This window comes from Amblyraja radiata, chromosome 2 (assembly GCF_010909765.2).
Source record: "Amblyraja radiata isolate CabotCenter1 chromosome 2, sAmbRad1.1.pri, whole genome shotgun sequence".
NCBI lineage: Eukaryota > Metazoa > Chordata > Chondrichthyes > Rajiformes > Rajidae > Amblyraja > Amblyraja radiata.
Window position 1 is genome coordinate 120,622,464 of NC_045957.1, and position 18,405 is coordinate 120,640,868.

Here is an 18,405-nt window from a genome sequence, read left to right on the forward strand (position 1 = left end):
TCGTCTTTGTCCAAAATGGCCGACCGCTTATTCTTAAACTGCGTCTGTTGCAGTGCTGTCTGTTGCGTGTAGAGGCAGGAAACATGTTCCCGATGTTGGGGGAGTCCAGAACCAGGGGCCAACAGTTTAAGAATAAGGAGTAAGCCATTTAGAACAGAGACGAGGAAACACTTTTTCACCCAGAGAGTTGTGAGTCTGTGGAATTCTCTGCCTCAGAGGGAGGTGGAGGCAGGTTCTCTGGATGCTTTCAAGAGAGAGCTAGATAGGGCTCTTAAAGATAGCGGAGTCAGGGGATATGGGGAGAAGGCAGGAACGGGGTACTGATTGTGGATGATCAGCCATGATCACATTGAATGGCTCAAAGAGGCTACTCCTGCACCTAATGTCTAAATGGCCGACCCCATATACTTAAACTGTGTGACCCCTGGTTCTGGACTCCCCCAACATGGGGAACATTTTTCCTGCATCGAGCCGATCCCTTATGGGCCTGATCCACTTTCACGATCTAATTAACAACCTTTTTTTACTCGTGGACATTTTTTATCAGGCTAGAAAAAACGCCCCGACCTACTTGATGCCACGAGTAGCTACTACTAGTGGCGGTGCTGGCTCGAAGGGCCGAATGGCCTACTCCTGCACCTATTGTCTATAGTCTATTGACTAGCATCACAACCTCGTGACGACCATGCTGCGAGTATGAGCCAAGGGCAAACTCGGCAGAGGTGGTGAATTAGGTCGTGAAAGTGGGACAGGCCCTTGATTTGTAGACTGTGTGTATGTGTGTTGTTGGTGGCGTGTTGCGTGGGCTTACCTGTGTGTGTGAGCATGTGTCGCTGCAGCGAGCTGGCCCAGGGGAAGAGGCGTGGGCAGTAGGGGCAGGTGATCTTCTGGACCGAGTTGGAGTAGGAGTTTTTCTTGGCCTTGATGAGTTTCACGGCCCTCTTGTCCCGCTCGAGTTGGGACAGGTCGCCCTTGGTCTCGGCCGACTGGAGGTAGAGGCTGAAGTGATTGGCGTCCGTGGTGACCAGCATCCGCTCCACGCTGGCGAACTCCGAGCCGGACTCTCCCTCCGCTCCGGGCACCGGGCCCGCCCCGGCCCCCGCCAGCGCCCCGCGCACCTTCTTGAAGCGGATGCCCCTCCTCCTGACCCTCCTCTTGGCCGCGCTCAGCGCCCCGAACAGGGCGCTGCGCGCGGCGGGGTGGAGGGGCAGGGGAAAGGGGGCCGCTGCCTTCTCGGGGACCGGCCCGGCTGACGGGGCGGGGAGGGGGAGAGGGAGAGGCGGTGGGAGGGTGAGAGAGAGGGGGAGGGGGGAGGGTCTAGGGGCGGCCGTCTCTTGCCCCCCCCGGGCGGGGGGCGGGGGTGGGGAGATGGGTCGGGGTCCGCACTCCCCCTGCCCCACCGCTCCCCCCCCTCGTTCCCTCATCAGCAGGGCGGGGTCGGTGGAGACGGAGGAGATGATCTGGGCGATGGAGGCCAGGGGGGGCAGCTCTTTGAGGGGGACAGGAGGCTTGGGCAGGAGGGGGGGAGGGGCGGGCTTGGGCTTGAGGGGCCGGAGGAGGGAGCCGGGGGCCGGGAGAAGGGGGAAACCCAACGGGGCTCCGCCCAGCACGGGATTCCCCCCAGCGGGCTGTCTGACCTCCTGACCCCTGGCCTGACCCTTGCCCTTGGGCACAGAGAGGTCGATGGGCTCGGCGCCGACCTCGTAGGGTGGGGGGGCGGACCTGTCCGACGGCCGCATCTTCCGGGAGAAGTCCAGGGGCTCCTCGGAGAAGGGGGCCGGCTGCTCCAGCTTGATGGTGGGGCCGCGGTGGTAGCCGTTGTGGGCCGGGTGTAGGGGGAGGGGGGCTGGGCCCAGGCCGGGGGAGGGGTTCTCGGCCCCGTTGCGGAGGCCGCCCAGGAAGCAGTCGATGGAGCGCACGTGGTTCTCGATCTCCTTCTCCTCCACGTGGGTGTGCTGGCGCAGCAGGTGGCGCACGCAGTTGTTCTTGGTGGAGAAGCCCACGCTGCACTCGCAGCACTCGAAGGGCTTGCGCTTCGAGCCGCTGTGGGTGCGCAGGTGGTGGCGCAGGGCCCGGTAGTACTTGAGGTCCTGCCCGCAGTACTTGCACACCGTGTCGGGCGAGCGGAAGGACTCGGACAGGGCGCTGGGCCGGCACTCGGCGTACTCGATGTGCTTCTCGATCTCCTTGCGGCTCAGCTTCAGGTGCTTCTTGCGCAGGTGCCGCTCGCAGTTGGCCTTGACGGTGAAGGGGTAGTGGCAGATCTTGCAGATGAAGGGACGCTCGCCGCTGTGGGTGCGCAGGTGGCGGATCAGGGCCGCCTTGTCCGCCGCGATGTAGGTGCAGATGTTGCACTGGTAGGGCGAGATGCCCAGGTGGGAGCGCACGTGGGCCTTCAGCACCCCCGAGAAGGCAAAGACCTGGTCGCAGAAGCGGCACGGGTACAGGACTTTCTTCAACACCGTCCCCTTCTTGCCGCCCACCGCCATGCCCATGGCCTTGAAGTTCCCCTCCAACCGCTCCCGCTTGACCGCCCCGTTGACCTCGTGGGGCATCCGGGCTTCGGCCTGCTGGGCCTTCATCTCGACGGGGCTCAGCGGCTCGGCCTTGGGCTGGATAAAGGCCTGCGAGCCGTTGGCCGGGCGCAGCTTGAGGTCCTGTGGCCGCAGGGACGAGTCGGCCGAGAGCTTGACCAGCCGCAGGGGGGGAGGGTGGGGTAGGGGGAGGGAGGGCCGGCAGCCCGGCGGGGCCAGGTGGGCGCTCATCAGGGAGGTGGGCATGGCGTCTACCACCATGGTGCAGGGCGGGGGTTTGGGCTTGAGGGGGGGCATTTGGCGGTACATGGACTGGGTGGGGATGGAGGGGGCTTTGGAGAGGGGGGGCAGGCTGATGTGGGAGGGGGCGGAGGAGGCCATCTGCAGGATCTGCTGGATGTCGGCCAGCTCGATGGTGTCGGCCGACACGGGCCTGACCGCCTTCGTGCTGCTGTCTGGTTGAATGGTGAAGCCTTTGGGCAGGGCGGCCAACGAGAGGACCTTCATGGCGTCCCTGCCCCGGGGAGGGGCGAGTGTGGAGAGCGGGGCGCTGTTGAGCGGGGGCTGCTCCCTGGCGGTGGTGTCCTGGCGGAGCTTCCAGTGGGGACTGTCCACCCACGCGTGTCCCAGATCCGTGTCCTGCCGCATCACCGGCCGTGCCGCGCCGGCACGCTGCAGCCCCAGCGCCGCCAGGAAGGAGGCCTGCTCGGTATCTGGCCATCGGGCGGGCTCGTCCCCGGTGGTGGCGGCGGCGGCAGCGCGGTGCGTGTGCATGTGCAGGACCAGCGCGTCCGACATGGGGAACGCCTTGTTACACGTCTCGCACACAAAGCGGTGGAACTGGCTGGTGCAGCGGCGCAGGTTCACCTCCGACCACACCTGTAACACGCAGCACACACGCATCACACACGGGACACGCGGCACGGGACACGCAACACGGGACACGCAACACGGAATGCGGAACACGCGACGCGCAGCACGGAACATGCAACACGGAATGCAGAACACGCAACATGCAGCACGGAACATGCAACGGACTACAGAGGGAGGGGAGGGAGAAGGGAGGGGAAGGCAGGGGAGAAGGGGGGACGGGAGAGGAGGGAGGGGAAGGTAGAGGAGGGGAGAGGGGGGGACGGGAGAGGGGGAGAAGGGAGGGAGAGGGGACGGGGGAGGGGAGGAGAGGAGGAGAAGGGAGGGGAGGGGAGAGGTGAGTGAGGGGGTAGAGGGGAGGGTTTACCTGAGAGATGAGGGGGAACTTGTGGCAGGAGAAGTCGATGAAGGCGAGGTCGTGGAAGCCGCTGGGGATGGTGAGGTTGTTCTGGATGAAGGGGTGGCCGCTGGGGTCGGTGGGGAGCTGCCTGTGGACCAGAGCATTGTGCCGCAGCAAGCCTCGCTGGCTCTTGAAGCAGATGCAACACAAACCACACCTGGACCAGCCAGAGAACAATGGTGGAGTCAGTGTGGGGCAGAACCTGCCTCACATCACCTCCCCTCCTCTCCTCCCCTCCCCTCATCCCTTAACATCACCTCCCCTCCCCTCCCCTCCCCTCACACTACACTACTCCCAAACACAGGCAGGTGGGAGTAGTGTAGACAATAGACAATAGACAATAGGTGCAGGAGTAGGCCATTCGGCCCTTCGAGCCAGCACCACCATTCAATGTGATCATGGCTGATCATCCGCAATTAGTTCCTGCCTTCTCCCCATATCCCCTGACTCCGCTATCTTTAAGAGCACTATCCAGCTCTCTCTTGAAAGCATCCAGAGAACCGCCCTCCACCGCCCTCTGAGGCAGAGAATTCCACAGACTCACCACTCTCTGTGAGAAAAATCTCCTCGTCTCCGTTCTAAACGGCTTACCCCTTATTATTCTTAAACTGTGGCCCCTGGTTCTGGACTCCCCCAACATCGGGAACATGTTTCCTGCCTCCAGCGTGTCCAAGCCCTTCATAATCTTATATGTTTCAATGAGATACCCTCTCATCCTTCTAAACTCCAGAGTGATTAGGGGACCAAGACTGCACACAATACTCCAGGTGTGGTCTCACGAACACACACATGGCGGAGATACACTGCAGGCTGCGGGCTCACCTCAGGCTGGAGTCCGGGTGGGTCTCCATGTGCGACTCCAGTCCATACTTGCAGATGAAGGTCTTCAGGCACACAGGACAATGTAGGACCTCTTCACTCTTCTTCTCCTCCTCCGCTTCAGAGGCACTCTCTCTCGTAACCTGGGCCTGGGACATGTGGGGGGTGGGGGAGAGAGAGGGGCGAGACCTCCGTTAACATAAACACAAGACTGTTCAGTCCACAAACAAAATGCTGCAGGTGGCTTGATTTAGTTTAGTTTAGAAATTCAGTGCAAAACAGGCCCTTCGGCCCACGAGTATACACTGACCAGCGATTTCCCGCACACTAACACTATCCTACACACACTAGGGACAATTTACATTTATGCCAAGCACATTCACCTACAAACCTGCACGTCTTTGGAGTGTGGGAGGAAACAGAAGATCTCGGAGAAAACCCACGCAGGTCAAGAACATGGTTAGGTGAAAATGTTGGGTTCTGACCCAAAATGTCACCTGTCAGTCTGAAGAGGAGTCCCGACTCGAATCGTCACCTATCCACGTTCTCCACATATGCTGCCTGACCCGCTGAGTTACTCCAGCACTCTGTGAAACGTCACCTATCCATGTTCTCCACAGATGCTGCCTGACCCGCTGAGTTACTCCAGCACTCTGTGAAACGTCACCTATCCATGTTCTCCACAGATGCTGCACACACACACACACGCACACACACACACGCACACACACAAACGCTTGCACATACACACACACACACACACACACACACACACACACACACACACACACACACACATGTCGGGTTACATCTCAGCCCCGCTCTCCCCAACAAACATAGAAACATAACAAATAGGTGCATGAGGAGGCCATTCAGCCCTACGAACCAGCACCGCCATTCAATATGATCACGGCTGAAATCAGTACCCCGTTCCTGCCTTCTCCCCCTATCCCTTGCTTCCGTTAGCCCTAACAGCTAAATCTAACTTTCTCTTGAAAACATCCAGTGAATTGGCCTCCACTGCCTTCTGTGGCAGAGAATTCCACAGATTCACAACTCTCTGGGTGAAAAAGTATTTCCTCATCTCAGTCCTCAATGGCCGACCCCTTATTCTTAAACTGTGTGACCCCCTGGTTCTGGACTCCCCCCAACCTGGGGAACATGTTTCCTGCATCGAGCCTGTCCGATCCTTTAGGAATTGTACGTGTTTCTCTAAGATTCCCTCTCATCCCTCTAAATCCCAGTGATTACAAGGACAACATTGTCTCTCACAGACAGCTGGGAAGAAGCCTGTCTCCGACCCCTGCCCCCACCTGTCTCCACGGAAGCCCCGAGATTACCAGCAGCTCTGCCCAGAACACAACAGGCCTGTTGCTCCTGTGTAACGGCAGGAGAGATGCCAACACCATCAAGCAGCTGGTGAAACCACTGCCAGGAGCACTGAGAGCTCCTTCCGCAGTTGTATAGAAGGACACACAGCTGGGTGGCAGTGTGAACTGTGAGGAGGATGCTATGAGAATGCAGGGTGACTTGGACAGGTTGGGGGAGTGGGCAGATGCATGGCAGATGAAGTTTAATGCGGATAAATGTGAGGTCATCCACTTTGGTAGCAAAAACAGGAAGGCAGATTACTATCTAAATGGCGTCAAGTTGGGAAAAGGGGAAGTACAACGGGATCTGGGGATCCTTGTACATCAGTCTATGAAAGTAAGCATGCAAGTACAGCAGGCAGTGAAGAAAGCGAATGGCATGTTGGCCTTTATAACAAGAGGAATTGAATATAGGAGGAGCAACGAGGTCCTTCTGCAGTTGTACAGAGCCCTAGTGAGACCACACCTGGAGTATTGTGTGCAGTTTTGGTCTCCAAAGTTCAGGAATGACATTCTTGCTGTTTGAGGGAATGCAGCGTAGGTTCACCAGGTTAATTCCCGGGATGGCAGGACTGTCATATGCTGAGAGAATGGAGCAGCTGGGCTTGTACACTCTGGAGTTTAGAAGGATGAGAGGGAATCTTATTGAAACATACAAGATTATTAAGGGTTTTCACACGCTAGAGGCAGGAAACATGTTCCCGATGTTGGGGGAGTCCAGAACCAGGGGCCACAGTTTAAGAATAAGGGATAAGCCATTTAGAATGGAGATAAGGAAATACTTTTTCACCCAGAAAGTTGTGGGTCTGTGGAATTCTCTGCCTCAGAGGGCGGTGGAGGCCGGTTCTGTGGATGTTTTCAAGAGAGAGCTAGATAGATCTCTTAAAAATAGCAGAGTCCGGGGATATGGGGAGAAGGCAGGAACGGGGTACTGATTGGGGATGATCAGCCGTGATCACATTGAATGGCGGTGCTGGTTCGAAGGGCCGAATGGCCTACTCCTACACCTATTGTCTATTGTCTATTGAGACACCTCTGCGGTGCCTAACCCACTGGGGTGGAAGTGTCACAGACTAGCGCAGGGGTCGGGCAACCTTGTTGTGCATAGGGGCCGGGACGCACGTCTGTGAGCGGATGGGGGGGGGGCCACATCTATCACGTGTACACACGGATCCCGCCCCGGATGGCAGGCATCAAATCACGTGCTCACAGAAGGGGGACAAAAATGCTGGAGAAACTCAGCGGGTGAGGCAGCCTCATGCAACCCTCGCATGTCTCCACCCGCTGAGTTTCTCCACTTTGTCTACCTTCGATTTTTCCAGCACCTGCAGTTCTTTCTGAATCGTGTTCACAGAAGGTGCCGGCGGCTTTGCGCAGGATGCGGTACAGACAGAGCCCGGCGAAAAAATCCACCTGCAGGCCGGATGATTTTGGGTTGCAGGCCGCATTTGGCCCGGGGGCCGCAGGTTGCCGACCCCCTGGACTAGAGGGTGTAGGGGTGGAAGTGTCAAACGTTGGAAATGGTACAGAGAAGATTTACGAGGACGTTGCCAGGACTAGAGGGTGTGAGCGACAGGGAGAGGTTGAGCAGGCTGGGTTTCTATTCCATGGAGCGCAGGAGGATGAGGGGTGAACTTATGGAGGCGTACAAAATAATGAGATGAATAGATCGGGTAGATGCACAGAGTCTCTTGCCCAGAGTAAGGGGAATCGAGGACCAGAGGACATAGGTTTAAGGTGAGGGGGAAAAGATTTAATAGGAATCTGAGGGGCAACTTTTTTTCTCGCGAACATGTATAAGTGACGTTTCACAGAGTGCTGGAGTAACTCAGCGGGTCAGGCAGCATCTGTGGAGAACATGTATAGGTGACGTTTCACAGAGTGCTGGAGTAACTCAGCGGGTCAGGCAGCATCTGTGGAGAACATGGACATGTGAAGGGGGAAAGATTTAATAGGAATCTGAGGGGTAACGTTTTCACACAGAGGGTGGTGGGTGTATGGAACGCGCTGCCAGAGGAGGTAGTTGATAACGGTAGTATCAGTACGTTTAAGAAACATTTGGACAGGTACATGGATAGGAAAGGTTTGGAGGGATATGGGCCAAGCGTGGCAGGTGGGACTAGTGTAGACGTGGCAAGTTGGGCCAAAGTTTCCCTGCTGTGACCAAAGGGGTGGAAATGTCCACCACTAGAGGGCGCAGCTTTAAGGTGAGAGGAGCAAAGTTTAAAGGAGATGTGCGGGGCAGGTTTTTTTTACACAGAGGGTGGTGGGTGCCTGGAACGCGCTGCCAGGGGTGGTGGTGGAGGCAGATACGATAGTGGTGTTTAAGAGGCTTTTGGATCGGCACATGGATATGCAGGGGATGGAGGGGCATGGATCACATGCCGGCAGAGGAGATTAGTTCAATTTGGTATCTTGTCAAAGACATTCTACGCCGAACAGCGTGGGAAACAGGCCCTGCGGCCCACAGAGACTGTGTCGACCAGTGATCACCCCATACACTAACACTATCCTACACACGTGGGGCAATTTACAGAAGCCAATTAAGCACCCGGAGAAAATCTATGCGGTAGAGTTGCTGCCTCGCAGCGCCAGAGACCCGGGTTCCATCCAGACTACAGGTGCTGTCTGTACGGAGTTTGCACGTTTTCCCCGTGACCTGCGTGGGTTTTCTCCGGGTGCTCCGGTTTCCACCCGCACTCCAAAGACGGACACGTTTGTAGGTTAATTGGCTTCTGTAAATGTAAATTGTCCCTAGTGCGTGTAGGATGGTGTTAATGTGCGGGGAAATCGCTGGTCGGTGCGGACACGCTGGGCCGAAGGGCCTGTTTCCGTGCTGTATCTCTGTACAACGCTGCCCTCATACAGTGGACAAGGCGAGTGTGTCTGTAACGTCACAAGGGAATGTGATAGGTAGAATTAGGCCATTCGGCCCATCGAGTCCACTCCGCCATTCAATCAAGGCTGATCTATCTCTCCCTCCTAACCCCATTCTCCTGCCTTCTCCCCATAACCCCTGACACCCGTTCTAATCAAGAATCTATATATCTCTGCCTTAAAAATATCCACTGACTTGGCCTCCACAGCCGTCTGTGACAAAGAATTCCACAGATTCACTGCCCTCTGACTAAAGAAATTCCTCCTCATCTCATCTTCCTAAAAAGGTCCTTTAATTCGGAGACGGTGACCTCCAGTCCTAGACTCTCCCACTAGTGGAAACATCCTCTCCACATCCACTCTATCCAGGCCTTTCACTATTCTGTACGTTTCAATGAGGTCCCCCCCTCATCCTGCTAAACTCCAGCGAGTACAGGCCCAGTGCCGACAAACGCTCATCACATGTTAACTCACTCATTCCTGGGATCATTCTTGTAAACCTTCATTTAGAAGGATGAGAGGGCATCTTATTGAAACATATAAGATTATTAAGGGTTTGCACACAATAGAGGCAGGAAACATGTTCCCGATGTTGGGGGAGTCCAGAACCAGGGGCCACAGTTTAAGAATAAGGGGTAAGCCATTTAGAAGATGAGGAAACACTTTTTCACACAGAGAGTGGTGAGTCTGTGGAATTCCCTGCCTCAGAGGGCGGTGGAGGCCGGTTCTCTGGATTCGGCCCTTCGAGCCAGCACCGCCATTCAATGTGATCATGGCTGATCATCCACAATCAGTACCCCGTTCCTGCCTTCTCCCCATATCCCCTGACTCCGCTATTTTTAAGAGCCCTATCTAGCTCTCTCTTGAAAGCATCCAGAGAACCGGCCTCCACCGCCCTCTGAGGCAGAGAATTCCACAGACTCACAACTCTCTGTGAGAAAAATTGTTTCCTCGTCTCCATTCTAAATGGCTTACCCACTTATTCTTAAACTGTGGCCCCTGGTTCTGGACTCCATCAACATCGGGAACATGTTTCCTGCCTCTAGCGTGTCCAAACCCTTAATAATCTTATATGTTTCAATAAGAAACCCTCTCATCCTTCTAAACTCCAGAGTGTACAAGCCCAGCCGCTCCATTCTCTCAGCATATGACAGGCCCGCCATCATGAGGGGAATAGATCGGGGAGACACAGAGTCTCTTGCCAAGAGTAGGGGAATCGAGGACCAGAGGACATGGGTTTAAGTTCCAATGAGGACCCGTTCCCCCCCATCCTTCTAAACTGCAGCGAGTGGTTGGATGAGTTGAGTGTCTGTGAACCGTTGCCAGTCGAGACACACCCTCCTCCCAGGTGAGACAAGGAGCCCTTTGTTGCTGTGGCTGGGAGCCGTGCTGAGCGTGTATCAGCGTACGCCTGCCAACACCAACAGCCTGCTCTGCAAACTCCCTCCCTGCCCATCGGAGGCTCGATCCAACGCTGTTCCGCATCGGAAGCTTTGTGGCCCAGTTTGCAGACGATGCAGAGGATAGGTGGAGGGGCAGGTAGTGTAGAGAAAGCAGGGACTCCGCACCTTAACCAGAGACACAGTCAGTTGTTCCCAGGGTGGAAATGCCCACCACTAGGGGGCAGAGTTCAGTTTAGAGATGCAGCGCGGAAACAGGCCCTTCGTCCCACCGGGTCCGTGCCGGCCAGCGATCCCCGCACAATAACACTATCCTTCACACACGAGGGAGAATTTTTACATTTACCAAGCCAAGTAACCTACAAATCTGTACGTCAAGGATTAAGCCATTTAGACAATGGACAATAGGTGCAGGACTAGGCCATTCGGCCCTTCGAGCCAGCACCGCCATTCAATGTGATCATGGCTGATCATCCCCAATCAGTACCCCGTTCCTGCCTTCTCCCCATATCCCCTGACTTCACTATCTTTAAGAGCCCTATCTAGCTCTCTCTTGAAAGTATCAGCCATGATCATATTGAATGGCGGTGCAGGCTCGAAGGGCCGAATGGCCTACTCCTGCACCTATTTTCTATGTATCTATGAACCGGCCTCCACCGCCCTCTGAGGCAGAGAATTCCACAGTTTAGACATACAGCGCGAAAACAGGCCCAAGTAACCTTCAAACCTGAGTTGTGAGTCTGTGAGTCTGTGGAATTCTGTGTGTATGTGTGTAAGTGTCTGCATGTGTGTGTGTGTGTGTGTGTGTGTGTGTGTGTGTGTGTGTCTACGTGTGTGTGTGTGTCTACGTGTGTGTGTGTGTGTGTCTACGTGTGTGTGTGTGCATGTGCGTGTGCGTGTGCGTGTGTGTGCGTGTGTGTGTGTACGTGTGTGTGTGTCTGTGTAAGAGGGGGTTACCTTTTTGCTGGGTGACTCCTCTTTCACCGGCTCTCCTTCCTCCTGGCTCAGCTTCCTCTTGGCCGACAGTCTGCGCCTCTTACTGGGGGAGGGCGGACTGGCGGCTCCAGTCACGGACGGCTCCTTCTCATGGATCTTCATGTGTCTGTAGAAACACAACCGTGGCCAGGGTCAGTCCCTCCACACTACACCCGCACAAACCTCACCTATCCATGTTCTCCACAGATGCTGCCTGACCCGCTGAGTTACTCCAGCACTCTGTGAAACGTCACCTATCCATGTTCTCCACAGATGCTGTCTGGTCAAAAACAAGACGGATGCATGGGACAGGTATAGGCAGCTGGGATCAAGTGCATTCCTGGAGGAGTTTTGGGAACTAAGGAGTAAACTAAAAAAGGAAATCGGAAGGGCAAAAAGGGGCCAGGAGATAGCTCTGGCGGGTAGCATTAAGGACAATCCCAAAAGATTTTATAAATACGTAAGGGGGAAAAGGGTAACTAGAGAGAGAGTGGGATCTCTCAGGAATCAAAGCGGTCACCTCTGTGTGGAGCCACAGGAGATGGGCAAGGTCCTCAATGAGTATTTCTCCTCTGTATTTACCGAGGAGAAAGACAGTAGGACGGAGAAACTTGGAGCAGCCATTGGAAGTGTCTTTAGAGCAGTCAGAGTTACCGTCGAAGAAGTACTGAAGGTGCTGTCGTGTTTGAAGCTAGACAAATCTCCGGGGCCTGATCAGATATATTCGAGGACTTTGCGGGAAACTAGAGAGGAAATTTGCGGGAGCCCTGGTTGAAATTTACGAGTCGTCCTTAAATATAGGAGGTGCCGGAATACTGGAGGGTGGCAAATGTTGTGCCTCTTTTCAAGAAGGGCTGCAGGGAAAATGCTGGGAACTATAGGCCGGTGAGCTTAACATCTGTAGTTGGTAAGTTACTGGAGAGTATTCTGAGGGATAGGTTATACAGGCATTTGGATGGGCAAGGGCTGATTAGGGATAGTCAGCATGGTTTTGTACGTGGGAGGTCGTGTCTCACAAATCTGATTGATTTTTTTGAAGACGTGACCATAAAGGTTGATGAGGGCAGAGCTGTAGATGTTGTGTACATGGACTTCAGTAAGGCATTCGACAAGGTTCTGCATGGTAGGCTGTTCTGGAAGGTTAGATCGCATGGGATCCAAGGAGAGATAGCTGAATGGATAGTAAATTGGCTCCATGGACGGAAGCAGAGGGTGATGGTGGAAGGTTGCTTCTCGGACTGGAGGCCTGTGACTAGTGGTGTGCCTCAGGGTTCGGTGCTGGGCCCGTTACTGTTTGTCATCTACATCAGTGATTTGGATGAGAACATACAGGGCAAGAATAGCAAGTTTGCTGATGATACAAAAGTGAATGGTTTTGCAGATAGTGAAGATGGTTGTGAAAGATTGCAGCAGGATCTGGATCGATTGGCCAGGTGGGCGGAGGAATGGTTGATGGAATTTAATACAGAGAAGTGTGAGGTGTTGCATTTTGGGACGTCGAACAAGGCCAGGACCTACACAGTGAATGGTCGGCCTCTGGGTAGTGTTGTAGAGCAGAGGGATCTAGGAGTACAGGTGCATGGTTCCTTGAAGGTCGAGTCGCAGGTAGATAAGGTGGTCAAAAAGGCTTTTGGCACTTTGGCCTTCATCAGTCAGAATAGAATAGAGTATAGAAGTTGGGAGGTCATGGTGCAGTTGTATAAGACGTTGGTGAGGCCGCATTTAGAATATTGTGTTCAGTTCTGGGCACCATGTTATAGGAAAGATATTGTCAAGCTGGAAAGGGCGCAGAGAAGAATTACGAGGATGTTGCCAGGACTAGAGGGTGGGAGCTATAGGGGGAGGTTAAGTAGGCTGGGTCTCTATTCCTTGGAGTGTAGGAAGAAAGCGTGATTCGAGAGAGTTAGATTTAGCTCTTAGGGCTAAGGGAATCAAGGGATATATTGGAAAAAGCAGGAACGGGGTACTTATTTTGGATGATCAGCCATGATCATATTGAATGGTGGTGCTGGCTCGAAGGGCCGAATGGCCTACTCCTGCACCTATTTTCTATGTTTCTATCTAATAGTGTTTTAAATCATGAGAGGAATAGATCAGGTAGATGCACAGAGTCTCTTGCCCAGAGTAGGGAAATCGAGGATCAGAGGACATAGGTTTAAGGTGAAGGGGAAAAGATTTAATTGGAATCTGAGGGGCAACTTTTTCACACAAAGGGTGGTGGGTGTATGGAACAAGCTGCCAGAGGAGGTAGTCTATGCTGGGACTATCCCATCATTTCAGAAACAGTTAGACAGGTACGTGGATAGGACAGGTTTGGAGGGATATGGGTCAAGCGCAGGCAGGTGGGACTGGTGTAGCTGGGACATGTTGGCCAGCTTGGGCCGAAGGGCCTGTTTCCACACTGCATTACTCTAATACTCTTTGACCCGCTGAGCTACTCCAGCACTCTGTGTTCCTTTGCTCTATTGATCGGCATGTGCAGCGGATTGTTGCTACAACCTGGCCCCGCTCTGCTCCAGATCCATCTACACTCTGTATTCACTGCCGTCCAACCACATATACCGACCGGTAAGACTGGTTCTCCGGAACGGCATGTGTGGCGTTACCGTGGTAACCGGCCTAGGCTAGGCTCCGTCCCAGCGTATCTGAATGCCTGCCAGCTCGACAAAGACCAAAGACGAGAACAAAAACCTTGTCTGGCTTCAGTGCGAGGGCAAGTCCCATCCTGCCACAATCCACCACAGTCGCCTCAGTGTGCTGCACTGTTGCTGCAGGCTGCACCCGCAGCTGTAGAGTGATAAAGAGTCATAGAGTGATACAGTGTGGATACAGGCCCTTCAGCCCAACTTGCCCACACTGGCCAACAATGTCCCAGCTACATAGAGTGATACAGTGTGGATACAGGCCCTTCAGCCCAACTTGCCCACACTGGCCAACAATGTCCCAGCTACATAGAGTGATACAGTGTGGATACAGGCCCTTCAGCCCAACTTGCCCACACTGGCCAACAATGTCCCAGCTACATACAGTGATACAGTGTGGATACAGGCCCTTCTGCCCAATTTGCCCACTCTAGCCAACAATGTCCCAGCTACATAGAGTCACAGTGATACAGCATGGAAACAGGCCCTTCGGCCCAACACGCCCCCACTGGCCAACAATGTCCCAGCTACATAGAGTCACAGTGATACAGTGTGGATACAGGCCCTTCAGCCCAACTTGCCCACACTGGCCAACAATGTCCCAGCTACATAGAGTCACCGTGATACAGTGTGGATACAGGCCCTTCAGCCCAACTTGCCCACACTGGCCAACAATGTCCCTGCTACATTTGGGGACGACAGATGGCACAATGGGCTAAGTGTTCGGCTGGCAACCGGAAGGTAGCCGGTTCGAATCCCGCTTGGAGTGCATACTGTCGTTGTGTCCTTGGGCAAGACACTTCACCCACCTTTGCCTGTGTGTGAATGTGTATGAATGATTGGTGGTGGTCGGAGGGGCCGTAGGCACAGATTGGCAGCCACGCTTCCGTCAGTCTGCCCCAGGGCAGCTGTGGCTACAGAAGTAGCTTACCACCACCGAGTGTGACTGAGGAGTGAATGAATAATGCGATGTAACGCGCCTTGAGTATTAGAAAGGCGCTATATAAATCCCATCCATTATTATTATTATTATTACATAGAGTCACAGTGATACAGCATGGAAACAGGCCCTTCGGCCCAACTTGCCCACACCGACCAACAATGTACCAGCTACGTAGAATCATAGAGTGTGGAAACAGGCCATTCGGCCCAACTCGCCAACACTGTCCCAGATTCATAGTCCCACCTGCCTGCGCCTGGGCCCTATCCCTCCAAACCTGTCCTATCCATGTACCTGTCTAACAGTTTCTTAAACGTTGGGATAGCCCCAGCCTCAACTACCTCCTGTGGCAGCTCGTTCCATACACCCACTGTGTGAAGATGTTACCTCTCAGATTCCTATTAAATCTTTTCCCCTCTCACCTCGAACCTGTGTCCTCTGGTCCTCGATTCCCCTACTCTGGGCAAGAGACTAAAGTTTAGACAAAAATGCTGGAGAAACTCAGCAAACTCGAAACCCGAAACGTCCCCTATTTCCTTCGCTCCATAGATGCTGCCTCACCCGCTGAGTTTCTCCAGCATTTTGGTCTACCTTCGACTTTCCAGCATCTGCAGCTCCTTCTTAAACAAGACTTAAGTTTAGTTTAGTTTAGTTTAGAGATAGCGCGGAAACAGGCCCTTCGACCCAAGGAGTCCGCGCCGACCAGCGATCACTCCGCACACTAGTTTAGTTTCGAGATACAGAGCGGAAACAGGCCCTTCGGCCCACCGAGTCCGTGCCGACAAGCGATCAGGCCCTTCGGTAACACTAGGGAATAAAGAGGAGCGATATTAACGTATCTCTAAACTAAATAACTAAACGGAACTAAACTATCCTGCACACACTAACGTGTTCGGGTGGGAGAGTGTCTCACCACACGCACCAGCCTTTGATAACTTTACATTAGACAGTTTAGTTTAGTTTACTGTCACGCGTACCGAGGTTGCCTGCTACCAGCTGAGTAGAAACTGTCCCTGAATCTGGAGGTGCGCATTTTAGAGATACTGCGCGGAAACAGGCCCCTTTGGCCCACCGGGTCCGCGCCGACCAGCGATCACCCCGTACACGAGCACTGTCCTATACTCACTAGGGACAGTTTACAAAGCCAATTAACCTACAAACATATGGCTGATCATTTTACCCCGGTCATTCCTTCTCCTCCCCGCTCCCGTCCGGCAGAAGGTACAGAAGCTTGAAAGCGCGCACCACCAGACTTGGGAACAGCTTCTTCCCCTCTGTTATCAGGCTTCTGAACGGTCCTTCCATAAGCTAGGGTACTGTCCGATTCACCTCTACCCCATTGCGGACATTGGACTTTGTCTCTGGAACTGATGTACGACAATGCTGAGAACTATATTCTGCACTCTGTATCTTCCCCTTTGCTCTACCTGTTGGACTGGAGTTTGACCTGATTGTATTTATGTGTGGTATTATCTGATCTGATTGGACATCATGCACAACAAAGCTTTTCCCTGTACCTCGTTACACGTGACAATAATGAACCTTTACCTAAAACAACACAAAGTGTTGGAGTAACTCAGAGGGTCAGGCAGCATCTCTGGAGAACACTTAATTCGAGAGGACCAGCGTACTGAGGCTCTATAAGTCGCTGGCAGGCCGCATTTGGAATATTGTGAGCAGTTTTGGACCCCATTTCTGAGGAAGGATAGAAACATAGATAATAGGTGCAGGAGTAGGCCATTCGGCCCTTCGAGCCTGCACCGCCATTCAATATGATCATGGCTGATCATCCAACTCAGTATCCCGTACCTGCCTTCTCTCCATACCTCCTGATCCCTTTAGCCACATCTAACTCACTCTTAAATATAGCCAATGAACTGTCCTCAACTACCTTCTGTGACAGAGAGTTCCAGAGATTCACCACTCTCTGTGTGAAAAATGTTTTTCTCATCTCAGTCCTAAAGGATTTCCCCCTTATCCTTAAACTAAAAAACGGCTGTGAGCGTCCACACGGTCTATTTCTCCATGGGCCTCCGCATTCTGCTGCTTAAAGTCAGGCTGAGGCCAACATTCCAGTCCCTGGAGACCAGCTCTCTCCCTCTCCTCTCCCAAAGGCATGGTCCAAGCATTCCTGCCTTCCCTCCACCAACGTGACCGAGATTTTGAGTAGAAAATATAGGTTTAGACAATAGACAATAGATAATAGGTGCAGGAGTAGGCCACTCGGCCCTTCGAGCCAGCACCGCCATTCATTGTGATCATGGCTGATCGTCCCCAATCAGTACCCCGTTCCTGCCTTCTCCCCATATCCTCTGACTCCACTATTTTTAAGAGCCCTATCTAGCTCTCTCATGAAAGCATCCAGAGAACCGGCCTCCACCGCCCTCTGAGGCAGAGAATTCCACAGACTCACAACTCTCTGTGGGAAAATGTTTTTCCTCATCTTAGTTGAGGCTGGGACTACCCCAACATTACAAGGCATTTGGACAGGTACATGGATAGGGCAGGTTTGGAGGGATATGGACCAAGCGTGGGCAGGTGGGACTAGTGTAGATGGGGCATGTTGGTCGGTGTGGGCAAGTTGGGCCGAAGGGCCTGTTTCCACCCTGTGTGACTCTAATGCCCCTGTCCCACTTAGGAAACCTGAACGGAAACCTCTGGAGACTTTGCGCCCCACCCAAGGTTTCCGTGCGGTTCCCGGAGGTTGCAGGTGGTTGCCGGAGGTTGCAGGTAGTGGAAGCAGGTAGGGAGACTGACAAAAACCTCCGGGAACCTCCGGGAACCGCATGGAAACCTTGGGTGGGGCGCAAAGTCTCCAGAGGTTTCCGTTCAGGTTTCCTAAGTGGGACAGGGGCATAACTGTGTGACTATGACTCTAATCTTTCACATGAGTTTGCGATACTTGGTTAAAATGTTCTACCTCGTAGCGGTTGAAGGCAGCTACTGGACCGAGACCAACATTTTGTGATCCCAAATACTTCTAGTTTGATTTAGCTTGGAGATACAGCACGGAAACAGGCCCTTCGGCCCACCGAGCCCGTGCCGACCAGCGATCCCCGCACACTAACACTATCCTACACACACACTAGGGACAATTTACAATTTTTTAACTGGTCAATTAACCTGCAAACCTGAACGTCTTTGGAGTGTGGGACAATAGCAGAGCACCCGGAGAAAACCCATACAGTACAAACTCCGTACAGACAGCACCCGTAGTCAGGATGGAACCCGGGTCTCTGGCGCTGTGAGGCAGCAACTCTACCGCTGCGCCACCGTGACCGCCTTAAGTCCTAGTTGGATTGAACGATGGAATTGCAATCCCATGAAACCTGCACAAGGGGATATAAAGTTATGAGAGGCGTAGACAGGGTAGACAGTCAGAACCTTCTACCCAACGTGGAAATGTCCACCACTAGAGGGCGCAGCTTTAAGGTGAGAGGGGCAACGTTTAAGGGAGATGTGCGGGGCAGGTTTTTTTTACACAGAGGATGGTGGGTGCCTGGAACGCGCTGCCAGGGGTGGTGGTGGAGGCAGATACGATAGTGGTGTTTAAGAGGCTTTTGGATCGGCACATGGAT

General features: G+C 53.7%; 1 protein-coding gene across 1 annotated transcript in view; it reads right to left on the reverse strand.

Moving 5' to 3' along the window:
- The window catches only part of rreb1 (ras responsive element binding protein 1), a 47,667-nt gene that overhangs the window by 22,035 nt on the left and 7,227 nt on the right, over nt 1–18,405 (reverse strand). The window contains exons 2-5 of the mRNA XM_033014590.1: nt 11,228–11,372; nt 4,627–4,772; nt 3,772–3,961; nt 812–3,413 (exon numbers count right to left, since the gene is read on the reverse strand). Coding sequence (XP_032870481.1) covers nt 812–3,413; nt 3,772–3,961; nt 4,627–4,772; nt 11,228–11,372 — 3,083 coding nt within the window. The remainder of the gene's footprint in view (nt 1–811; nt 3,414–3,771; nt 3,962–4,626; nt 4,773–11,227; nt 11,373–18,405) is intronic.